The following is a 25933-nucleotide window of genomic DNA, read 5'->3' on the forward strand; positions in this document are numbered from 1 at the left end:
GACTGTCTTCTTCTGTTAGTAAGGTACAACCTAACTGCCTCTCTGGATCCCTCATGTCAGATGAACAGTCCCAATTCTAATAATCGGGAGATGAGTGGTTCCTGCACTGACAGCTCAGCTCTGTGCGAGTCCATCAGACAGGCTGGATATGAAACCAAATGTAATGCAGTTACCTGGACATTTTCCTCACGTTTCCATTGTGGAAACTCAAACCACAGCGATTCCACAAGGCAATAATGAAGTTCCCTCCTACTCACGATAGGGATGAACCCACACACCTATCGTACTCAAAGCTTATATTCACTAAAATACGTTTATCCTAACGCCTGCTCACACCTCCCCTGGGCTGGGAAGGCCACCCCTGCCCCGGCCCAGCTTCCTCCAGGGTCTCGGAGGGAGCCGACCGCGGGCTCCTCAGAGCGAGCTGCGAGCCCTGACAAACCCGAGGGGCTGAGGCGGGCGCGCAGACGGGACAGGGAGACAGCGAAGAGGGAAATGAGGGAAATGAGGGCTGAGGCGGGCACTGAGGGCTGAGGGACACGCTGAGGGCTGAGGCGGGCACTGAGGGCTGAGGGACGCGCTGAGGGGTGAGGAGGGCGCTGAGGGGTGAGGCGGGCACTGAGGGCTGAGGGACACACTGAGGGGTGAGGAGGGCGCTGAGGGGTGAGGCGGGCACTGAGGGCTGAGGGACACGCTGAGGGGTGAGGAGGGCACTGAGGGGTGAGGCGGGCACTGAGGGCTGAGGCGGGCACTGAGGGGTGAGGGACACGCTGAAGGGTGAGGCGGGCACTGAGTGGTGAGGAGGGCAATGAGGGCTGAGGCGGGCACTGAGGGGTGAGGGACACGCTGAAGGGTGAGGTGGGCACTGGGGGGTGAGGAGGGCAATGAGGGCTGAGGCGGGCACTGAGGGCTGAGGGACACGCTGAGGGGTGAGGAGGGCACTGAGGGGTGAGGCGGGCACTGAGGGCTGAGGCGGGCACTGAGGGCTGAGGGACACGCTGAGGGGTGAGGAGGGCACTGAGGGGTGAGGAGGGCGCTGAGGGGTGAGGAGGGCACTGAGGGCTGAGGCGGGCACTGAGGGCTGAGGGACACGCTGAGGGGTGAGGTGGGCGCTGAGGGGTGAGGCGGGCGCTGAGGGGTGAGGCGGGCACTGAGGGCTGAGGGACACGCTGAGGGGTGAGGTGGGCGCTGAGGGGTGAGGCGGGCGCTGAGGGGTGAGGCGGGCACTGAGGGCTGAGGGACACGCTGAGGGGTGAGGCGGGCGCTGAGGGGTGAGGAGGGCGCTGAAGGATGAGGGACGCGCTGAGGGGAGCGCCCCGGGGCGGCGGCGGGCGCGGAGGGCGGTGGCGGGGGCGGAGCGGGCGCGCTTGCGGAGCCCGGCGGCCGCGCATGTACCGCGCGGTGATTGCCCGGCGAGAGCAGAGGGGCGGGCCGAGCCGGGCCGGGTCGCCTCCCGCCCGCCTCCCTCCCTCCTTTCCTCCCTCCCTCCGCCGCTCCCCCGCCGCCGCCTCGCCTCCCGGCCTCCCTGATGCCGAGGGATGGATAGAGCGGCTGCCCTGCGAGCCGCCGGCATGCTGGAGAGGAAGGAGCGGAGCGGCGGCGAGGCGGCGGGGCCGCGGGGCTTGCCGGCCGTGCGGAGCACGCTGCAGCAGTGCGGGCTGCTACAGGACCTCATCGACATCTCGCTCTCCAACCTGCGCGGGCTCCGCACTAAGTGTGCCGCGTCCAACGACCTCACGCAGCAGGAGATCCGCACGCTGGAGGTACGGCGCGGGCTGGCAGCCGCGGGCGCCGCAGCTGCCGCCTCTGCCCCGCTCGGCCGTGGCCTGCCGCTGCCTGGCGCCCTGTCCTCTCGGCCCCGGGGCCGCGCCGCGCCTTCTCCCGCGGGCCGAGCGCTGGTGGCGGGGACAGCGGCGCCCTGGCTCCGCCGCGGAGCTGTCAGCGGGCCGGGCGCTCCCCGCTGCACAGGGACACGGGAGCCCGACAGCCCGGGGGCTGCCCCGCACCTATCCGCGCCCTGTCGGCACCGCGCTCCGCTCCGCGGCTTCCTCCGCGGCTTCCTCCGCGGCTTCCCCGGGCGGTGCCGCCGGAGCGCGGACAGGTGCGGGGCAGCCCCTCCGGTGCCCCGGGCTGTCGGGCGGGTGCGCGGGAGCTCCGTGAGGCACCGTTCGGCCGCGCCCCGGGGCCTTGCCGGGCTCCCGTGTCCCTGTGCAGCGGGATGCGCAGTGTGAGGCGCGGAGCAAAGGTGACTCGAGGCTCGCTGGCAGGAGGTGTGTCCCCACACCGCTGTCCTGGCGTGCTGGGAAAACTCCCCTTTGCCTCCTCAGGTCCTTGCTGTTTGCTCCTGATACTTCCTGCCCTCCGCTCTGGGCCTGTCTCTCTATCCCTGGCTCAGTTTCACTGATCTAATCTGATCCTGCTTCTCCCTCTGTTGCTGTAGCTCAAACAGCATCATGGACCGGGCTGGAGAGATATTCTGCTGTTTAGAAAGATTATATGAAATTCTTCAAACACAAAACATGCGCTGCTGTGATGCTCTCAAAGAACAGCTGGATCTGTATGAAGAGCTACATAAGTACATAGGAAAGGAAAGTAGATGTATTTTTCCTTAGTTAATTTGACCTTTAGAAACTAAAATAACGTTTCCTTTTACCTTCTGTGTAGGTAGTTTTGCCCTAAGCAAGCAATCCCCTCCTGTCCTCTTCTTTGATTTAAGTTTGATGTAAATGCTAGTGCTCCTCTACGTGGTACTGGAGACAGTGGAGCTGGATAGAGCGTTAGGCTTTTTAGGAAGAAAGGATCATCAACAACACTGTAACTGTAATAAACCTACATGCTGAAAAATACATCACATGAGAAATGCAGGTTGGGAAGAAAACCATGAAACAATAGGTGGTAGGTAGCTTTTGGCACAGCCTCCTGGAAATCTATAATTCTTCCTTTATTCTTCGTCTGACTTTTTTGTGGTTTTGGTTGGTTGGTTAGTTTGTTTTGTGGGGTGTTTTGTTTTAGTTGGTTCTTTTTTGCCCCCCAAATTTATAGTGCTGTTCTTCTTCCTGTCACCTCCAAATAGTATCCAAAAGACTATTCTCTGTGACACAATATTTGTATAACCTTTTGGCAGCCCTACTTGAGGACCTTTTCGATGCCCAAACAATGTCAATCAGCATAATTTCAGAAAATTATCATCACTATTTTGCTTGTGGACCTGTTCTAAAAGAAAACCTTTATTCACAAAGTGTAAAGGCATTTTATGACCTTGAGGCTCTTCTTAAAGCAACGATAGCTGTTGAGTGTGTGCACACAATCCTCTTCAGCATTTATCTGTTTAAACAAGTGGGTGCCACATTCACCGATGATCATAAGATTTATGTTCAGAAGAAAGTCTTTTTGATGTACAGTCCAGTATGTGATTTCTCCGGGAGTTCAACCAAGTTCTGGATCTCTGCCCGCACATGGAGCTGTGGGCATGGGTACAGACTCCATGTTCTTTGCGCTGTTGGGTTGCCTGTACCAAAACACATGTCAGGCATGGCCCGAGTCTTGTGCTTGACTGTGCCAGGCTGCAGTCACAGAGCCAGACTGCAGGAGCTCAGGGCCTGTGTTTGCTTCCCCAAGCTGTCATTGCTTGTGGTGCCCCTGGAGGAGGTGGGCCCAGAGCTGTCTCAGGTACCAGGTGCAGTTCCTGTGCCCTGATTCCTGTGCCAGCAGTGCCACTGTGGCTGTGTGCCTCTGCCTGTGGGGTCGTGCCAACACAGCAATGAGCTCTGGTCCTGCACGGAGCTGGGTACTGGTGGGTGGACTCCGCAGGCAGCTCGCGAAGAGTCCAGAGTGCAGCTGGGAGCTCAGAGATCTCCAGGGCCTGCTGTGCTTCCCTGGTGGCCTCTGTGAGTCACCAAATGGCTCTGCGGGTCATGATTAGTGGCTACTGGCAGTGTAGTGCTGTGAGCACTGTACTGCACTGTACTATATCTGTACTATACGTCAGTCCTGGACTGGGAGCTCATGTAGGCTGGGGCTGAATTCTCACAAGGCTTTTCTTCCGTGCAAAGACTTCAGATGACAAAGAACTGTGAAAACTTAGTCCCATTAATAAAACTGATAAACTGTGTAGTGACATGTAGTTGCCAGGTCAAGAACACCGACCTAACCAAGGGCACTTGGGCTCATGCTTAGCTCCCTCCCCATTTACCGCAATGCTTTAATTCCTTCCTCATTCCTCTTGCTTGTAAGGTGTTCTCAAAATAAAGCACATGGTAGATAAGGATTTCAAACTGGACCTTGGCAGGTACAGATAAGCACTCAGGGAAAACTGAGATACAGGAAGGAGAGGAAAGAAAGGGCTGTGGGAATTGCTTGCAAAGGATGTGTTGAGCATAATGTATTATATGAGCTGACCCTGTTTCAGGGTAGGCAGGCCATTTCTTAGAAGGGCAGGGAGTTTCCCTGTAGTGGAAAGTAGGTTCTGTTAGTTTGGTTATTAGCAGACTGGGTTCTTTGATGCCACAAGGTCTGGTTTGGGTTTTTAAAGTTTTATATGTTCTGCCCAATAAATGCTTGAGTGTTTTTCTTTTTATCCAGTGCTGGTCTTTGCTTTCAGTTTTGTCCTAGCATGTTTACTCACTTCTCAAGTTGACTACAAAACTGAAATGGAAAAGAATGGTATTTTTAACCCATTTGTAAGAGAAAAAAAAATGTCTGCCATGTAGTGAGCATACACTGTTGTTCCAAGCATCCTTAGAAAGAAATAGCTCTGTCAGTCTTTACCTCTGTCCTTACACTAATCCCTTGAATGACTCAAATTGGTTTTGCAAAGTTAGAAGCATATTATTTTTAACTGTATTTCTTTGTGAAGGCAGTATCTTTCTGGATTCATTTCCCCGTCTGGGAAACTGCTGGTGGGACTAGACATCTGGGGTGAAGCACAACCAACTTCCAGCCGCAGCTCAAGCCAGTCTGTTGGAGGTGAGCAGGAGAACATAGTCGCAGGTGCTGGCAGCAGGAAAGGTTCCTGTGGTTTCTCAGCTGGAAACAGCTGGTTTGGTGAGCTGTGGGAATCCCCAGACTAAGTGGGACACCTTCCCCCAGCACCCCCGAGTTTTGACGGCAGTGAAGATGAGGGAGGGAGGCTGAACTGCAAGACCTGGAGTGGATTTAGACTGCAGATGTATTTTCTTTCTAGCTGGGTTCTTGCCTCAGAAGAGTTGACTGCAGTGGCTCTGGCATGGCAGCTGCCACCAAACTGGTTATGGTGGGAGTATCAGGATGAGACAGTAGTACACATTCTGAGGTCTGCCTGCTCTTTGGGAAAACTATCCTCCTGGCTCTCTGGCCAGACTAGATCCGTGATAGAGACACTGCTGGCCCTGTGTGCAAATATCAGTTTGGCTTCTTCCTGGGGAATGTCTTCTGTTCAACACCTTCAGCAAACAGAGCACCAGATCAGAAAGCTTGACTCCAGCTGAGCTGTCTCACAAATAAGTCAGTCTACTCTCCAATAATCAGTCTTTCATAGTGGCTGAATGGTACCTGTGGATTAAATCTGTCTGAACTTGCTTTGGCATTATCTCAATTCATTTGGCAATTTATCTAGAAAAGGCTTATCTTACCAAGCAATCTCTGAACAGAAACAAATGCTTTGAAAATGGGGGGAGACATGAGAGGAGAGGAAGGATTGTGATAGTCCACACTTGCAAATTGGAAGTTGGGTATGTGGTATGCATAAGGGAAGGACAACTGTGTTTGTAAATTGGATGTAGTGGGAGTAGTGAATTTTTCAGGCCAAACTGCAACCTGTAGCCACATGTTTATGAGCTTTGTTCAGCTGAAAAGACTTCCTTTCCCAGCAGGTCTTATGTAAGAGAAGAAGAAAGACTCTTACTTCATCTTACTTTTTGCATATATGCAACACATTTGTTTTTCTTAAAGTGTCTTTTTTTTTTTTTATGGACTCTTTCTCCTTTCTTAAATTTGTGCAGTTCTTGTACAAGATAGTCTTCAACAGAGATTCTATTTGACTTGGAAAAGGGAAAACCCTATATTATCTAGTCTGCAGACATCATCTTTGTGACAGTTATGATCAGAATTTCCACATCATAATGGAATTTAGCACATCTACTACTGATTTTATATAAAAGTTCACACAAAAACTCAGCAGCAGTGTTTTCACTTACCTGGAGTTCCCAGGACAAGCTCTGGTGAGCAGGTTTTCATCAATATGAAGACAGGACAAGGGACTCTTCACTTTTCTGTCAGGCTCTGCGTACTTCTTGCCTTGTGTTGGATGCCACTGATTGGGAAACAAGAAGGGAAATGTCAGAGTAAGGCTCTGTGCTGCCTTTGCCTTTCTAAGGCTGCCTGTGTGGTCACTGGTAACACAGCACTATTCCTGCTCACCCTCCTGCAGCCCTGGAGCTGCAGGGCAGGAGCCCAGGCTGGGAGCTCTGTCTGTCCGTCCGTGCCTGCTCACAGCGACAGGAACCCACAGCCTGCGGTGCTACACAAACCTTGGTGTCTGCATAAGCTTCTACCACAGAACTGATCTAATCAAATAAGTAGCCAAGCTGAGCCCCAGCTGTGTCCAGCTGAACTCCTGGTTGTGACCAAGCTTGCCCAGATCCCACCTGCGCAGAGCTCGGGCTGCTACTCCAGTTCCAATGCTGTGAACTGCATTTCACCCAAGGAAAGCCCCAGTCAGTGTTCCAGCTGCATGCTAGAGACCGGTGTACAGCAATGAGTCAGCATTGGCTACACAAATTTATCACCTGCTTTGGTCATAAATAGGAACACTTAACAAAGAAGTCAGGTGACATACCAAATTATTTAGGGAATAATATCTGTCACAATGTTATTTCCAACTAAGTGTGATCTATCAGATGCTTGAGGGATAAACCCTCACCTTTCTTTCAAGATTAATATGTCTTACCTTCACTTTCAGCTTGGAGGGATTCTTTTTTATTATTATTATTTTTTCTTCTTAATAAAAGGAAAGTGGTGCTGAAAGTAAACCTGGCTATCTCCCAATGTTAGGAGACTTGGAGAATGTATTGTCTGGATTACTGCTGTGGTGAAAGGCACAAGATGATGTATGGATGATCCTGACTCAGCCAGCTCTCAGACTTCCCTCCCTGCTCATTTCTCACTCCTGTGGAGCAATCCCACACAGTTGACACAATCAGCAGCACAGAGTTGCCACAGCAGGCAAATAGAGGGAACGTCTGCTCCAAAAGAAACGGGGAGTTCTTCCAACACATGGCTTGTGAGCAGTTGTGCATGGAAGTGTCATGGGCATTCCTGCTTCTTGGTGGGAGTCTGCCCCTAGTCACACAAGCACATGGTTAGGATACAGTTTGGCATTCTGGCTTAGCAGCCAGTCCTCATCGGCATAGCCCCTGGAATCTAGGACAGGATCAGTCCCCAGTTAAACTAGATAAACTCTGCCTTGCTTGTGGGAGGACAGCTGGGAAGCACCAAAGTTTACAGGTGGTTAGAGGGGCCTTTTGCCTTAAGCCAGAGCTGCACAGGGCTCCTGTGCCACCTACAGATCCCAGGGGCGTGTCCCAGCCAGCCGTGCTCCCACTGCACACCTCCAAGGACATGAGGTAATCACTGCTGCAGCTGTGGTGTTCACTTGTTCTGGGTGTTCACCTGTGCTGGGTGACAGTCGCCTGTTCTGTGCTCAGCTCCCTGTCCTCAGTGTAAACCTGCTTTTTGAACGACTGTTTAAAATAAATCCTGGAGCATTCCTGAGGTGGAAACTCAAGCCTTAGCTTAGGCCCTGCTCTTGGGGTTTGAGGGAATCACAGCCCAGGCTGATCATAGGTGTCTGGTGTTTATCCTGCTCTCAGTGCAGCACAGAGGGCTGAAGTCTGAGCTGTTGGGGTTAGAGGCAGATGGAAGAGCCAAGTCTCACTGGACTTACCCACCTGAGCTCAAGACTGTTCAAAATCTGTCTTTAAAGGTAAAATACAGTTGTCACTTCTGTATGTATTCTAAAGTGAGCAGAGGCCAGGTCTGTCATTCCTTTTATGCCTAGTGAGATCATCCAGCTCTGTGTGCATCTTGGGGAAGCAGGGAAGGATCACAGGACACTTAAGCAACGGAGTAAAGAATCATGCTTTGGTCAGGGTTTTGGAGTGCCCCTGATAGGATGATTAGTAGTTATCCCACATGGAAGAGCTCTAATAGCAGAGGCTGTGAGCTCTCTTTAGAGCAGTAATTAACATGGCACTGAGGAATGCTGCTGGGATGCAGCAGATCCAGGCTCTGATCTGGTCTGATCTGATGCTGCCAGAACAGGTCATTGACCCCAGTGTTCAGCATGCAGCCAGGAGCCTTGGAGCTGGGGCCTTGGAAATCTTCAGAAGTTTTTTGCAATGAGTTTAGTACCTTCCTGCCCAGTTCTGCTCTCCTTACATGCTTCTAAAACATGGTTTTGTTGATTTATCAAAGAACTTTCACTTCTGTTTGAAGCAACCTAAATTTGGAAAGGAAGTCTTGAGCTCCTCGTTGTTGTTGTTGTGTATGGGTTATTGTTGAGGCCTGCAGGTTCTAGTGTGAGGATTTATTTATAAACTGAAGAGAAGAAATAATTGGTATATTTTACGGATTGAGAACTACACATTGATTTTCAGCCATCAGCAATAAAAGACACTGCTAGGGGAGGTGATGTGTTTGTCAGTAAGTACTTTCCACAGAGTTATAACTTTAATTTCCCATAATTTCTTTAGAGACAGATCTGAGTGGCTCAGGCCAGCATCAGCTAGTAGTATAAAACTCTGAGTGCAGATCAGATGCAGTGTTTTTCCCCCTAATTTTAGTGAATTCTGGAAGCTATGCCCTTGCCTATCCTCCCTTGTTTTAAGGAAACAATTGACTAAAATCCACAAGTATTGTTCTAAAGAGACTGATCTGTTTGAGGAGTTCTGCTCGGGCCTTCAGCCCTCTCCCTTTGGAAGAAGAAAGTTTTCAGGTTTTCTTTCAATTTTTCTGTGAAACACATGGGTGTCTGGAGTAGCTCTGGAAGAGCCAATGTGAGCACAAACAACAAAAATTCTTAGCATTTGTTCACACAGCTAAGAGGGAGAAACCCCAGAGCAGATCTCGAAGGGCTTGTCAGTCCCATTTGTATTCAGACAGGATATTATGTGTTGAAACTGGTTTGGCCATGCTTTGTGGGTCAAGTGTAATATTTGTAAAACCACTGGCTGACTGCTAAAGGCCTGATTTAAGCACTGCTGTATTGGTAGCATTTTGTCTGGGTATAACAAGGCAGAGTTTCTGTGGGATGTTTCTCCATGCAGCCTAAATTCCTGAGCCATTTGCAGTCATGGCTAGGGACTAGAGTGGAATCTGTGGAAACTCATGTTTAGAAGGAGAAAGGAAAGATACTGTGATCTGTGTCTTTAGCTATTGCACTGAAACACTGTCTGGGTTTGTGCTGAGACTGCATTTGTAGGAAATGCAATCCTACTTGGGGAGAAGGCGTTTTCTGTAGTGATGCTGAATGCATCTCTGTAGCAGTAGTTACCCATTTACCTGTAACTGACTGGATCTTATCAGTTCTCATCTGCCAGTCTGTAACTGGAGGGGTAGCTAACTTAGCAAGAGGTAGCTGAATACTTCTGCTAGGGTGACATTAATGTTTAGTGTTTAATTTTTGTGGAAATGAAATCTATAATACCACTCTGCTGCCAGGGCAGGTTCCAGTTCCACTGATGTGTTCTTTCCTTATTTTTTTCTACTGTGCTAGTCAAATTGCCTCAGTTGCCAAGAATAACTAGTTTGGGGTTTGAGGCAAAGAGCTTTGCAGTGGATGGACATCTGGCAACATAACATTTCATGCTGAAGGCAGTGGCAGCCCTGCAGTCAGTGCAGTGGGCAGGAAGTGTGCTAGCAGCAGATGCAGTGGTGGTGCAACCCTGCTCTGAGCTGGAGTCCTCAGGAGTGTCTGAGGGTTCCTTGCAGCTTCTCTCTTCAGTCAGCCCAGATGCTCTTCTAATGAAGGAGCAGATCCTGCCTCTAGCATTTTATTAGCAGACTTTTCAATGTCGTTTTGAACTGTTGTGCCAAAACAGGACACATTTCTCACTGTTAGAGACTACTGCTGTACAGCAGAAGAGGAGTATACCACTGCAGGGGAGCTTACAGAGACACCCATGCTCATTTCTGGTCGTCTTCCTTCCACTAACTTAGCCAGGACTAGCTAAATCCTACTAGGCTTAACCTGCATCCTCTTTCCAGTTCTCTTAATGCAAAATGCTTCTGGTTCTTTGTCGTTCCTAGGCAGGGCTCTGTGACGTCCCTGCTGCCTGTGCCTGCAGTGGCTATGTCCTGCCTGTCCCCACCTGAAGTGTCTGCTCAGCTCTGCCTCAGCACAAGGTTTTGTCCTCTGTCCCCAGCGCTGTGACAGCCTCTCTGAGGCCCCACAGACATGGCCTGACTCAGCAATTTTCACGCTTCTGGCTTGATCTTTCCTGCAGCTGTAAAACCAAGGGGCAGGGGGGAAGGGGAAACACATGAGGAAATGCATGGTCTGATCCCTGCCTCTCCCTTTCACTCCTCTTGGATCCTCCACATAAATAGGCTGGCTCAGCCCTTTCAGTCTTCCTGTATTCGTGACATAAGGAGCCTGGTGTGAGGTCTCTGCTATTGCAGGCATGACCCCTTTATACTGCAAAGAATAAATTTAGTCTCCACATTCAGGCTGTATTTTACACGGTGGGTTAGCAGCATGGTCTCTCAGCTTCCCTCACAGGGCCTCAGTGATGTGGGAATGGCATCAGTGAGCTCTGCAAGTCTCTGCATTGCTAGAATTCTTTAAGAGTTCTAAGTGCTGAGTCTTCAGCCTTTCATGAACATAGCTGTGCCTCTGAGATTTACCTAACCTCAAACTCTGGGAGAGAGAACATGGGGGAAGTTGGAGAGCCACCCTGATGCATGAGGGATTTTGAAATTTATCAGTAAGAAACACTAATTTCTTTGGGAAAAATAATTTTGAGAACTTTTCCTGTAAGATGACCGACTGCATACAGGCCGTAGCTTCTGAGAGGTCACTGTGGGTACCATGGCACAGCTTTGTTTTGATCTCAGGTAGCTGCACCAGGATCACATTTAATTACTTTGAAAGCCTGTCTCTGAGCAGTAGGTTCCTACTTCCTCCAACTGGGATGGACTTCATTATACAAAGGACAATAGTCTGTATTTTCTTCTGTAAGTTCTTATTTTCATGCAAAACTTTGAACTGGGTGATAACACATTTGAATTTTGGGGCTACTTTAGATTTATACTTAACTCTCTGATACTAGTTTTATGTTCATATCTCGTCTTATTTTTAAGGTATGAAATAAAGCCCTTCTGTTCCTCAGAAGTTGAAAGACATGGAAAAATCTGTGAGCTGTGTTGCTTTATCTGAAAGCACATATTATTTCCAGCAAGGTAGCTGTTACATTCCTGTAACGTATTGGCCAACTATTATTTAATCAATAAGACATATATATTTCACAGCACAACAGATAAACAGTTTTAAAGCCAACAGCCTTGCAAAGCTTACAGTATTGGCTACCAAGTACTGTCCTCTAAATGATTTTCTCATGTTCCAATGAGCTTCTGCTTGCCATCTGCCTTTCACACAGTTGTCATATCATGTCTGTTCTTTAAAAGACAATTTAATTAGATCTTCTTTCACTAGGTTTTAATCAAATGTTATGGGGTTGCTGGTGAATTATTTACAGCTGTATCACTTGATGGAACACTTGGTCTGCTAAAGGTATCATGTAAGTGACATCTCTAGCAAAGAGTAGAGCTGGCTTTGGCTGAAGACCCCACTTATGTTCCTTGGGGTTGTCCAGTTGACATCAGATGAATGTCAGGTTATGTGAGCCCACTTTCCTTTACATGAGTAGCAATTGAATGTGGCTGTACTGAAAACAAAGGAGTTAAAGCAGTTTAAAACTAGGGTAAGAGCTGAATTTAGCTCTAGTCCCTGCTGGTTCAGTTTTTTTATAAGTGCCTTTCAAGGCTGAATACCTTACACAGCATGGCCTTGACCCCCACTTGAAGATCCAGCTATTTAAACACAAGTATTATTGTACTGTCTTCAGACTTGGTCTGATGTTAAAGTGTATTTGAAATGAGCACAGGAGTAAAAAACAACACTCATATAGCAAAGCATAACCAACTGAGAAAGTGGATATTTTTAGAATATGGAAGGATTCTTTCTGTGCCTTATTTCACCTGACTCTTGGTAGAAATTCTACAGATAACCTTTTTTTTTTATCTTGTTGAATGCACGTTTCAATAACATTGCTCTTTTGCCAGTTCAGCTCCCATTCTGCATGAGACAGCCCCAGCATGAGGCTGCCATACACCCAAGTACACCTGGAAGTGTACAGCAATAACTATTCAGCTGTCTCTTAGCATCCAGAACTGACACTTAATTGTTCTTCTCCCTTTTGAACCATGTATGTGACAAGAAATTATCATATGATGCTCTCATCCATAACATGCAAGTGCTGCTACCCACAGCTTAAATAATATTCACTGTATGAAGATTTAATTTGCTCACATCTATCTCTGAAATCTCTGCCACTGAAATGATTACAAGAATGCTTTAAAGTCCAATTACCCTTAAGCTCCTTCTCTGAATTTTTAAGTGCTTGGACCTTTTCCTGGGGCTGATAATGAACTACTAGTACAGCTGGCAATCAAGGACTCTATATAGGAAAGAGTTCTATATATAGGAAAAAGGACCCCTTCCACTGCCCAATCCATGTGTTCTTTCAGTGGGTAAGTGCAGTTGTTTGACTTTAGGGAATGATGTACAGGGAGGTCCTGGAAACCCCCAAGAGACCAATTGAGAATGTAGCAGGTCATGGTACCTCGTTGGAGATCACTGCGTGTCACGAGCCTTTTGTGAAGGACAAGACTAATTTACAATTTAATTGTGTTGAAATCCTGGATGTGTCAGCATGCTTCACAGGCTCCTCAGAAGGGACAATACACTGAGAAGTTGCGTACTCTGCAGTTCCCTCTGCAATAAGAGGGACAACTGCCTACATTCAGCCTATGCTTTGATCCTTCCTCATTCTCTAGAATAACCAAAGATGAGGAGGGAGTTTTTAGTGTTGGCAAGTGAAAGCTGGGTACGTTAGAGTCTCACTGAGAGGAACTGAAAGCAGCCGGCCTATTCATGAGAGGCTTTTCTAACTTCTCTTGGCAAGTAGCAAGGGCAGACACATTTCAGAGAAAGTGCTTCTAGTCCTGATTTTATTTAGTGTTTGGGCCAGGTTAATGTGGAAGTTGGGATAAGAAGGGAATTAACTGCACCTTTATTGCCCTGTAATTCTCATATTGCTGCTGCAGATGGCCTGGCTGGGAGACAAAGGGAGCCTTAGCATTGCTTATCTGGGTTGGATATCTGGAGCACACACCTGACAGGTTACCTTTGAGTTTCAAGGTTCACATTCAAGTGACAGTGTATAGCTGTTGGCTTTATAGTGGTTCTCCTCTCCTTTGTGGAACCCACAGATGTTTTCCTCTCTCTGTCTGCCATTGCTGCTTGTTAGTTCCCTATAGATCATTGCTGGTCCCAGGCCTTGTGCAGCTGCTGGGAGAGCCTTTGCAGCAGGAGGTGCTGCTCCGTGTCACTGAGAGCCTTCCCCTCCCCCAGGTTGGGATATTCCTTGTGCAACGTGATCTAACCCAGAGTTGTTGGAAACTGATGGTCCAGAGTTCATTTCCAGTTATTATTGTAGCAGGGAGTCAGGCTGGATTGAGGTACTAATTTCCAGCACAGACCATATACCCTTTGAAAGCATAAACAACCTCTAGGTCAGTTTTACTTAGCTTCATACACAAGGGTTTCAGCTAAACAGGAAGAGCAAGCAGGAGCTGAAGCACTGCAAGAAGCTGGTTCAGCACTCATCCATACTGGACTAAGTAAGGTCCCTTTTTAAAGTAGAAAAATACATATATGGAGGACCGTGCTCTAAAGCAGCAGTGAGAGCTCCCTGTTTTTGTCTTTTAAGCTGGTCATCTTAACTGCAATGCCTTTTTTCTCATTATCCAGCATCCTACAGAAGCCCTTTGTAGACAGGATCTAGGATAGCTTTGAAGGCAGGCATGTTCAGAACTTATTGCCATGGTCTCTTAGAGAGACTGGAGATTAAAGGGGCTAGGTGAATCATTACCCTCAGTATGAAATTGTAGTGTTGGGGAACCTTGCCTGGTGTTTGTGCAGACTCAGCAGCAGCAATCCGTGTGCAACTGCAGCCAGGATGGGAGCACCAAGTTAGTAGCAGTAAATCCTCCCTCAACGGCGCTTTGCTGTACACTAATACAGCCTTCTGTTAAGATTTGAAAAGGCACTTTGCACAGATCAGTATCTGTACGTGGAGATGAGACTAACTTGTGGTGGCTGGCTGTCATTGCCCATTCCAGCTGAATTTGTGCAGCCCTGGGAAACGGGGCTCAGGCAGCTCATGGAGCAAACTGGGGTCAGAGGCTGTTAAATTCAGAGTTCAGTAGGCCTGCACAGCCAGTGGGGAAGGGGAGCCTCTGGGCTGGACAAACAGGTCACACAGGTTTCCAGAGCTGTCCTACTGAGCAGAGCTCTAAGGCTGCAGGAGCTGGATGCTTTCAGGTAGGAACAGAAACAGCATTTTGTGACTTAAAAGTTTGGCAGAATTAAGTTCCATCAAGTACTAGAGTGTTTAAGCTTAGTTTAATAAGCATCCATCAGAATAGTCAATAATTTGACTTCTTTGCAGTTAATAAGTATGTTCCTCCTACAAAGCACTGTTGATATAATTAAATTTAGTTTTTGACTCAAGATTAACAGCTTCACTTGGTCCTTGCTATAGCCTTTCCTTTAGGGAGAGACGAGCTTGGATATGAGGATCTGACCATTTGTGCCCTCTTTAGGGAGCAGGGGTCACATCCTGCTCTGTCTCTGTAGAGGTGACTCCTACACTCCTGCTCTTCCTGTTGCCTTGCTCACTCTGCCCATGAATGTCGGTTACACTCACAGCTTTTCCAGTCCTGTATTCTGTGTCTCAGTGCCTGCTCACAGTACTCTGGGAGCATTCTTGATAATTGGTGAGCAAACTGAAGATCTCTGATCCTACTGCATGGCAGAACATACCAAAGCTTTTCTTTTTCCCTCTTAAAATCTTGTGTTATAGGTTCAAAGCATTTTGAACAGAGTGGGGTTTAGTGTATTTTGTTCTTCCTGACAATCCCAAACTACAATCTCATAGCAGCTTGTTAAAATAAAGCTGTTTTGCTGTTTTAAAAGAGAGAATGTGGCAAGTTGCCACATTCCAGTTAAGCAATTTCCTATAGTTGACTTTTTTTTTTAAAATGCACATTTTTTTCAGCCATGTTCCTACTCTGTTCTCTCTGCAAGAAGACAAAATACCCCAGACAAGACAGAAGCCCCCACCTCTGTATTAATACTTGAAACAAACTCCCCTTCCTGAGTCTCATCGTGAGAACAGAAGAACATGGAGCCTTGGCACGGGAGACTGTAGTGTATGTGGCAAACTGGAATTTTTAAGAGCTGTGGCTTTTTTTGGAAACAACATTTTTCTTCATGGGGGTAGATTTGCCCTTTTTTTATTGCATCAGCCCTCAGAAGCAGCTCTGCAATAGAGTGGTTGGGAATCCTCCCGTGGAGGCTGTGCCGAGCAGTGAGCGGGCGGCGGCTCTGCGCTGCAGGCGGAGGGAGGCTCGCTCCCAGCGCCAGGTTCCTCCGGGCTGCCCGAGGGGAGCCCCATGGGCGAGTTCAGTGGGTGGATGCGTGTCCTGCGAAACTGGGGTTTGGCAGGTGCATGTAGAAACTGAGTAACTGACTTAAGAAATCTGCTGAGTAATTGAAAAGGAAGAGCAGGCAAGTCCTCAAGGTAGTGAGTAATGCTAAAGCTTCCTATTTCTGGGTGACTGTGCTCAGTCCTCTCCCTTTCTCCTTTCAGCTGAAGAAAATGATTGGCAGTGGCTGTGCTGAAGAGGCAAGACTGGACATGCAGGGGGTTTGCAGGCAGGCCATGGGAATGGGCTCCACAGCCTGGGCAGCCAGACTGCGTCTGTTGAGCTCCCAAATGCTTGTGTTTGTAACCTAACCCAGCACAAGGCTCAGCTGTACTGCTGGGGTAACAGGCAGCACGGGCAGGACCTCGTCCAGCACTCGGGGAAATCAGGGCATCTGGAAGTTTCAGATAACTTTAGTATTCTTTGAATGAGATCACAGCTGGAAAGCTAATAATAATGGGCTGCTGATTATTTGCACTTTCAAGATTATACTGTAAACAATCTAGTTGAATTTATAAATTTCCTTTGCCAAAACACAAAAGAGAAATAAGACTATCTATGAAGGAAGGATGGAGATAGAAAGGTTTTTGGGTTTTTTTGTTCAAGACATTTTTGGATTAAGAAGCTGATTCTAAAGCAAGACTGCTGATACTTAGGGAATTCTGCTATTTTGTTTGCTCATCCTATGATGGCTGAGCACTGTAAGTTTTGCATTTGTGGAAATCCTCAGAGTGACTGAGCTGTGGAAGGACAGCTCGTGCTCTATTTTGGATCTAGTCAAGTATTAGGAAAGCTGAGTGTGGGCACTGACTTTGTGCCTGTGAGACAGGTAGGAAGCTGTCTGCAGATCTTCTGGATCCCTTAGCCATTTATGGGCCTTCAGCGTGTTTCTGGCGTTGGTATTCTGGAGGAGTGCTAGAAAGAATTACTCCCAGTAGTGTTTTACAGCACATCTGGCAGGAGGTGTAGTAGAGTAGCAGGGACATTTAGAGTCTTCCACTGTACAGCTGTGGCATTGCAGCTTTCTACAGCATTCTCCTGATCCAGGATTTTCCAGTAATGCCTAACTTATCCATGTTCCTTTTGGAGAGATTAAGGTGAAGTACTGTGTAAATGAAAGGAGCTGGACAAACCCATGAGTGATCTTTGTATAACGATGCAGAGCTGCTTGGCTGCAGTGAAAAATCTCAACTCCTGTGGCATGAATTTGTATCCAGCACTCAGAGCTGTCCGCTGGCAGGCAGAGAAATACAACACAGAATCCCTTTGTGCTTCCCTTGCTCCTTGGGAGGAGAGTATTTCCATGACATACTAGCACACAGGCTGTTACAATGGCTTTTTCTTTTCTCCTCAGCAGTTTGGGTTTTGGGTGTTTCTGGTCGATGTGGCTCAGCACAGTGAGTCTCTCCTCTGGTCTGAGCAGGGGCAGTTAAACCCTGAACCCAGAGCCTGCTCAGCTTCTCTCCAGCATATAATCCAAGGGTAAGACAAAAGGGATGTAACTCAGCACAAGGAATGCAAAACGGTGATGAAAAAGTTTTCTGAAGAGTATTTCCTAAAGAGCCTGTAGAGCATGAAAAGATAAATGGAATGAAAGCATACAAGTGTATAAATAATGCTTTAGAAATGTTTCTTAGAAGCTGATGCTCTGGATTTTTTTTCTGAATTGTGGAAGTGATGGCAAATGTAAGAACTTTGCTGCTCTAAAGACCTTTTTCCAACCCCCAACTGGAACAAAAATGTCAAGCTCAGATTTTTCACAAATCCTGCATAAAATAATTTTTGGACACACAAGTAAAATGCTTAAACTCTGATTTTGAACTGGCTCATTTTCTTCCATTGTACATTTAATGTCGATTTTTATTAGAAGAATATGTTTTGAGAACTTTAATTTGCTTCCATAGAATGCTTTGAAAATGAGAAACTTGGTTTTAGCCAACTGTCACAATACACTTCTCTTAAATGAACAAAACTAAAGGAAAACCAGCCCCAAATCCAACCTCCTGTTCTGCTTAGGTACAGAGACAAATGTGGTGTGTGAAGTTTTTGTGGAAATTCACAAAAGTAATGGATATTGTACCTGCCTGAAAGATGCTGAGCTTGGAGCTTGTTTTCTTTGTATTTGTGATCTTCTTTCAAGTGTTACTAAAGTCTTTCCAGGCTGCTGTATGATGCCAAGTAGCTGTTGCAGAACTGTCTGCTGTATGGCCAATTGCTGCTTATCAGCCTCCTCTGTAGTTTTCCTCATACAACCATTACTGGGTCAGCAGCTGTATTTTCCTCTACTTTTTGAGTGGGCGCAGCATGGTTTGGGTGAAAGTCTCAGAGTCATAAGAAAAAAATGTTCTTTTTGGGGTTGGGGATCTGGGTTCAGGTGTCTGCACTCTAAATCCTGTATTTGTATTTAACTAATTATAGAAACCTCTCATGGTTGCTACGGGCAAATGTGAACCAGTAAGAGAGAGCCCCAAGGATATTTTTTGAAAAACAAAATGTGAGCAGTGAGCCATGGCAGCTTTCTCACTCAGTGTCTGTGAAAAGAGAAATGTGACCCCAGTCCTTGCCAAAATAGCTCAATTCTTTCTAGCAGAAACCAAATAATTGGGAGAATTTCAGAGAATACAGTTTCTTCGCTGAGATTTCCCAGGGTACAGAGACAGAACGTCTTCAGCTCTAAGACCTGCAACCTGCTCCTACAGAGATTCAACACTTTTCTGTGTAAACCTCTTCCCCAAAGCCCAGCCCAGCAGCAGTCTGGGGAACTGTGTGTGCCGTGGAGGAGGGGAAAGTGGAACGTGGATCTCTGGAAGTGCTCAAATAATTGAGTCAAACAAGCCGAGGATTTGATTTTGTTGTGTTTTTGTTTCCTTCCCCTGGTGTGCTAATAAGCCTGAGAACAAACCGCTAATCTCTCATTCCACAGCCAGTACGTGAGGGAATGGTAAAGACTGGAGGTTTGTGCTTGTATTTTATTGAGGCTACAGAAAAAGAAATGTGTAAGACAAAAAGGAAAATCGTTAGGAAGGCAGGGGAAGAAAAATGGGAAAAAGCCTTTGGGATTAGGGACAGCATCCTGGGCAGTAAAATGCTCCATTGAAGGAGCTCGAGTCTTTCCAAGGCCTCTGAGTTCCGACCTGGGGAGTGTTCCGGCCTCATGCAAGGTGTTCCCCTTGGAGCTCACTGTCTGTGCCAGCTCAGGGTGCTCAGGACCTGCAGAATGAGGCTTGCAATGAGGAAAGGGAAGTGCAGGAATATGACAGGGATCTACAATTAGTCATGCTCTTCCTGACCTTGCTGAAGGAAATGTCTGTCTTTATATTGTCTGCTGTAAACTCTCCTTTATTTAGGCTCTAAGTTTACACACACACAGCTTGTTGGTGTCTTCATTTCCACTTCCTGCACCATCAGTCAAATAGACCTGAGAGTTATTTCAGAGATGTGTGAGAATGATTAGTGTCATCATAAAAACTATGGAGGATATTCTTTTTAATGGCACTTTAAGTTTTGTGTTTTACAGAGAGATCCATGGGCTGTAACACGGCTCCTATCCCCAGAGCATGGCCTGGTGCTTCCTTTCCAGATTCGGAGCCTTCCATAGTCTTTCTCCCTGTCACTTGCTGTCTTCTGCTGCAGTCACTGGAAAGCCCACAGGGGTGGGGGGGAATTGTTTTCTTAATGGGAGGAGAGATCCAGTGGGTTTGCCAGGATACTGGATGGTTACAGAGAGAGGCAGAGTATTAGTGTTGTGTTTGGGCTGCATTTGCCGCTGTAGGACTTCGCAGGGTAGGACAGGTACTTGGTATGGTTTCGTCACAGCAGTGTAAATCCATTGGCCATGCACCAACTCCGTGAGGGATGGGAAACCTGATCAGGTGTGGAGGGCAGTGGGAAGTAGCAGTACCCTTCAGGAGAGGCTCGGGGCAGGAGCAGGTTGCTGTGCTCCCTATGGAGGCACAGCTGAGCCTGATGAGGCGTGGCTGAGGTGAAGAAGCTCGCTGGGTGCTGGAGAGCTGTGAGCTGAGAGGAGCAGAGCTGCAGATCTGATGTGGCAGCAGCAGGGCTGTGCTCAGCAAATGGCAAGTACCGTTCTTAGTCTTGCAGAAGGCTCTCATTCTGTTACACTTGTGTGTCCTCGGGTTGCAAAGGAAGGGGGAGGGCTTTCATTTTTAGTGTTCAGTGGGTGTGAAGTCTCTGATCTTTAAGCAGAGTACTGTTCCTGTAGCTACATTAGGCTCGGATGCCTCGCTGGGATGAAATCTTTGAAGAGAATTATGTTAAGAGGCTCAGGGAACTACTTGATTGTGCAGTTTCATCCTTCCACTCCTAGCTGGGGAGGCCTCAACTGAGTGTTTACAGCCTCAGTTGCTGGGACTGTGAAAAAGAGAAGAGGGGAGAAGAAAAGGAGTGGTATGTGGCCTCCAAGTGACCCAGAAATGATGCTGTCTGCATCATTTGACAAAGCAGAAATAACATACTGTAGTGTTTGGGCAGTGGCTATTGTGTCAGCCTCAGGCATGACTGAGGGTTCAAAGGAAAATCCATCCATCTGGTATTCCATCTCTCCCTACCCCTCTACCTCTCTGTGCTTGTATTTACCACTTTCTCCTAAGACTTCTCCCCACCAGCACACCTTTGCCTGCACATTTTCCTGCTGCCTTGTGCTGGGTCCTGTTTTGCAGGGTTTGTTTAGCAATGTATTGAGAAACTATTTCCTTTTCTGTTACAAGTGAGCCCAAAGTCCCTCAGCAGCACAGCTGGGACCTGCAGGAGCAGCAGGGCTGGCACCAGGGCTCCATGGTGGGACTGCCACCCTGGGGCTTATTCCATCCCTGGCATCCTTCTGACAACCCTCTGCTTTTCAGAGTCCCTGCTGCTGGGAGCCACTGGTTAGAGCAGAGCACTGAGAGAGCTTTCATGGCCCCTCTTCAGAGCTGCTCCTTCACTTTGTGCAAATTATTTTTAATCCTTCTTCCTCTTTCTTATTTTTAACAAGATGCTACTGCATGGGGTCCTTTGAGTGTATTGATGTTTCTGCGGTGTTTGTGGCATTCAAAGCAGTGGCACTGTTCTGCAGCCAGTCTTGTTCAAGAGCACTGTGCCTGTGGCCCAGCAAGCCGTCACCTCCAGGCCTGGAGCCTGTGACTGCACCTGTGTGATCAGGGCAGAGGGGGATAGGAAATGCAGCCAAGCGAGCAAGAGCTCTGCTACCGTTTCAGCATAGCTAAAACAGAAACCAGGCCTCCCATTCTGGACAGGTGTCCTGCTCACTGCCAAGCTTCTTGCTGAATGAGTCAGCTGGGTTCAAGTAGAGAATGTGAATTCCACAGGCTGCAGGTCAGAGGCTGACGTGTAAGTAAGTGAGCTCCTTTTTTTTCTCAGATACCACCTCAAATAAAGCAAATTACTTTGCTGCCAGATATTTCTCTGTAATATTTTTCTGATACTTATTTTACCATGTATAGCTGGTGAAAATATGGGTCACAATATCATCCTTTAGTAGCTTCAGTCCTGTTGGTTTTGAGGGCAAAGCCATGTGTGTGACAAACTGAGTGACCTATTTTTTTAGATACAAATAATTCCCTGAAATGAAGTGTTTTGCTTCTCTTCCTCGTACTTTGGGTCCTGTGCAGATCCTGTGCTTGCCTTGGAAAGAGCTGTTTGAATTTCATGCTGATCTCAAGGTAGTTTGGAAATTTGCGAGATTGAGAGACTCTCCAGCTGAATCCTGCATTATGTGACTGTTCCTAATGGAAGCACAGATGGAAAGGATGGTTTTCTCTGTGGCTGAACTAAGTGTTCTATGAACAGGTTTGGATCAGATTTCACTGCAAATTGAGCATATGCCATGTGAAAAGGGTACAGACCCACTCTCTCAGTTTAAGCAAGCAGATTTGGTTCTAAATCAGTCAAAACCAGGCAGTGGTTCAATTCTCCCTGTACTAGAAAGGGAACACTTCACACTGTTGTTAAGGCCTGTAGGTCTTTACACCTACAGGCACAAGGAGGACTTCTCTGAACCAGGGGGAAATGAGAATTTCTGAGGCTGCAGTTGGTGCTGATGATGCTGTGATCAGATGCCGATAACCATCCAGATAGCTGGGGGCATTCCGATGAGTCAGCTGCTGAGAGCTCGAGTTCACAAAGGAGCAGTCAGTGCTCTGTGGGCAGAGCTGCAGGCACGGCCGGCTTGTTGTCGGCTGAAGGGCCCTGCAGTCCCTCACTGGAGCAGAGCTGGTTTGGATGGTTGGCTGCACAGCACAGAGAGGCCTGTCCTGTGCCTGCAGATCCCTGGCGGAGCTGAGCCTAGAGCTGTGTCCTGTGATCCCCATGCTGGCTCCTGCGTGCACTGGGAAACCCTCGGCACTCCTCAGACGCTTGTCCTGGCGTATTCCTTGGAGACCCCTCTGGCCCACAGCAGTGTTCAGGCTCAACAGCACTCGGATCACACCTGAGCTTGCCTTGATTCCTGCTTTTGGGGGAAGGCTCTGCTCAGGTCATGCTCAGCATTGCTGCGTTTCAGTCCCAGCTGGAGAACCAGCCAGCCCTTCTATCTCTTCGGTGTTTGCTATTTCCACCAGTTTGACATTCCCACACAGTTATTGTGGGATCTGGGTGACTTGTTGGTTCTGTTGTGCTCCTCTCCAAAACCCACAGGGGCAGGGCTGCTTTGGAGGCTATTTCTGAGACAGACCGTAAGGCAGAGCAGGCACTGAGCCCGTATTTCAAGTGGCTGTGATGGGTGCCTGGCATGGGGAGGGGTTGGTTCCTTGTGTGGGCACCTGCACAGGGTTTTCTGAGGTCTCCAGAGCCCAGGCTCTGCCCCAGCTCTCAGTGTGCTGTATAACAGTGACATCCTAGGTCTTTCCCTTGCCTGGATCAACCCTGCTGCACCTTTTTCACTTTAAACCGATGGCTTTGAGAAAGTGCCCTGAAGTATACTCACATGCTGCTGCTCTCCCAGTGGCTGATGAGATCTTTATCAGTTTCTCACATGGTTTCCAAGCATGACTTCAGGGACAAATTCAGTATGTCCAATTCTGACCTTTTTATGTTCTCTTCAGTGGTCAAGTGGCCAAGAAGGTTTTTTTGGTTTCCCATAGGGTTCGTGTATATAATGGCACCGGGGACAGTAGATAAGAGTCAGCTAAAGGTGTGAAGTGAATCCACTTTCACTGGATGCTTTCTGATGACTCATATGACTTTCCGCAGTGCCCCGTACAGATAAACTCCAGTTCAGAAGTTTTGTCTTCTGTTTCAGGAGGCAGAAAAGCAGAGCGTCCCTCATGCTCTGATCCTGACTCGGGCAGTGCAGTGTCCTGCTGCACCAGGAGCTGCTGGGGTGCTGCAGGGAGTGCTCCCTGCCCTCTGGGCTGGTTCTTGGCAGGAGGTTAATAGAGGAGTTCCTTCCTGATTAATTCCTGTCTGTGGCAAGATAGATGATTTGCATTTCTCTTAACCACATGCAAGAGCTGGGCCGTACATTGATCTGATCCTTTTAAAGCCTCAGCCGCCAGCTGGGTAAATTGCAGGGCAGGACTTGGTTGTAGCCTTGGAAGTTTCCATGTAAGCTCATGTTTATTGTCTCCTCCAGTGCTGCCAGGCTCCCTGAGATTCCATCTTCAGGCACAGGAGCAATAGGATCTGCTTTTGACCATGTGCTTGATATGTTGATTAAATCATGACAGTTGTTTGTTTTGGGTATTGCAAAACTCCTCTTCTAAACGTTGCGTATGTTTCAAGTCAACAAGAAAAGTTGCAGGCTTCACTGAGCAGATTATAAGTTTTGTGAAAGTGTGAAAACATGGCATTTGGTTGTGAAATGTATGATTGAATCAAACTTAGTCTCCAACTGTTGATATTCTGCAGAAATCTTGGCTGGCACTTTGGCATAGCAGAGTCCCCCCCTCTGTCTGTCTCTAGGTTGTTTAATTTATAATCTCTATTCTCTGCCATGGTTTCCCTTTTTTTTTTTGGTGAATTGAAAATTATTACTTTTGCTGCATTTCTAGGGTATTTCAAGATCTGCAGATTAAAAGCATGAGACTAAGCCACAGAAGGCATCAGAGAAATGGAAAGTCTTCTAGCCTTTGCTCCTTTTTCCATGTTTATTTGGATCAAGTGCATTAGATTCAGACTGGATTTTGACCAAGTGCAGGAGCTGCAATAGGTCTAAGTTTAATGTCTTTTAGTGACTCTGGAACAAGATGCCACTTTTCTAAACACAAATAAAACATCATCGACAAGAAGCTTGGGGAAATGCATGAAACTTGATTTATCTGGTTGGACAGCATAACTATTAACATTGACAAATGAAGAAGCTAGAATGTGATTTCTGATCAGTTAACTAGAGGTCAGAAATACTTGGGCTGCAGTTTGACTACAGAATTCTTCCAGTTCTTCCTTGTAGTAGCTCCTGAATTCTGCACCTCGATGTCAGTGATCTGGTTTTGCAGATGCTTTTCTGTGCCATGTCTGCAGAGGTGCAGCTGAAAAACTTGTGGGCATTTGCTTTTTGTTTATTGTGTTCTAAAGTCCCAGCTGTTGGCTGGAGGTCATGGATACGGGCAGACTCGCATCTCAAGAGATCTGCTGTTTATTTTGCAGAAATAAATAAAAAAAGTACAAGCTTGGCAGTTTTCTCTTAAATTTCTTGAAGGTGCTTCTCATCTGTGCTGTGAAGGGATCTTTTAAAGGTGCTGTAAGGAGATGAATATGCATGCAGGAGCACCTGGCAGCATGTGCCCTTCTCAGAGCAATGAGGACTGGTGTCCTGGCCATCAGCTGCACCAGGCAGAGCAGCAGGGCTCTGCTCTGGAATCAGTGATGTGCTCCAGCTGCTCCGTATCCTGTCTCTCTTCTTGTCCTTTCCCATCTCTGTGGGTTCACGGCAGTTGGAGTATTGCTGCTTATAGTTTGGGGTTTGCCATTTGTAATGAGTAGGACGTGCCATTTAACAAGCAGCCAGTGAGTAGCTACCATTGTCTTTATCTCTCAGTCTAGTTTGTGGTTGGAGACCTGTGTGCTGGTTGTGGGTTTTTACGTGCGTCACTGAACCCAGAAATTTTATTATATTCTCAGAAAAGGGTTTTGCAACAGCTCAGCTATTTAAGCCAAACCATGTAGTTTAGTAAAAGTCTGGGCAGGAAACAACAAAATAAAATTCATCCTAGGGGAGAAGCATGGTGCATGTAGGCTGGGAAGAGAATGCAAATACACTATTTATAGGACTAGGAGAAAACAAATTTGGACTGGAGTAGTAAATGTGAAAGAGTTATCCGGGAAAAACCAGCCTTGGTCCTCTGAGACTCTCGGACCTGTGCTGCCAGAGTGCTTATCCATTTTGGAGAATTCGTAATATACCAACAAAGGAGAAAAGCTGGACATTGCAATCCGTGCTATACAGAGTCCTTTCCTGCAATGTCCTTTAGGAGTTTATGCTATGGATGACACCGGGAAGGGGAAATATTTGAACCAGTATTTTTTTAAGCAGTACCAAAACAGCTGAGGCCGGCGCCTGCTCCAGGGAGTTCCTGCAGGACAAGCAGGCAGAGCTGCGTGCAGGGAGAAGGGGAGACATGAGTGCATTTGCTCCTGATCAGACAGATCAGGTCAGTGGCAGAGCCAGGAGTGCAGCCCAGCTCTGTTCTCTTACTCATGTGATGCTTCTGATGTTACTCTGAGGTTAGCCAGGAGAACTTCTGTGAGGAGTGCAAAAGCAGTGGCTGTACCTCAGCAATATCCTGCCTCGATCAGTGTGCTGTCCTCATAACACTGCATGCTGGAATTGGAGAACATGGGGCACACACTTTCTGTATCGTTTCTTTTACATAATTTGTGATTTTTCATTTATAAATAGATGCTAAGCCCTCCTTTCCTTCCACTGTGGTTTTTGGAACAGATTCTGACACCTCCATTGCCTGCAGTTCCCTGCTTTATTCTGGATCATGTGCTACTTTTAGGGCATTTGCCTGTAATTAATGTTCCATGTAACGAAGCGTGGAGCTTTGGCTTTACAGAGTACAGAATATGCTGATAGCTCATCCTTCTTCCAGGAAAAATAAATCTTACCTGATGGGAGATCCTACACTAAAATAACAGATGATAGTCAGACTGCAGAGCTGAGCTG

General features: G+C 47.5%; 1 protein-coding gene across 1 annotated transcript in view; it reads left to right on the forward strand.

The window, feature by feature from the left end:
• Positions 1-1523: 1523 nt before the first annotated feature.
• Positions 1524-25933, forward strand: part of KSR1 (kinase suppressor of ras 1) — a 51011-nt gene continuing 26601 nt past the window's right edge. Inside the window, exon 1 of the mRNA XM_021533041.1 lies at positions 1524-1763. Within this exon, the coding sequence (XP_021388716.1) occupies positions 1539-1763 (225 nt within the window). The 5' untranslated portion in view covers positions 1524-1538. The remainder of the gene's footprint in view (positions 1764-25933) is intronic.

The sequence above is a fragment of the Lonchura striata genome, chromosome 20 (assembly GCF_046129695.1).
Source record: "Lonchura striata isolate bLonStr1 chromosome 20, bLonStr1.mat, whole genome shotgun sequence".
In the NCBI taxonomy this organism is placed as follows: Eukaryota; Metazoa; Chordata; class Aves; order Passeriformes; family Estrildidae; genus Lonchura; species Lonchura striata.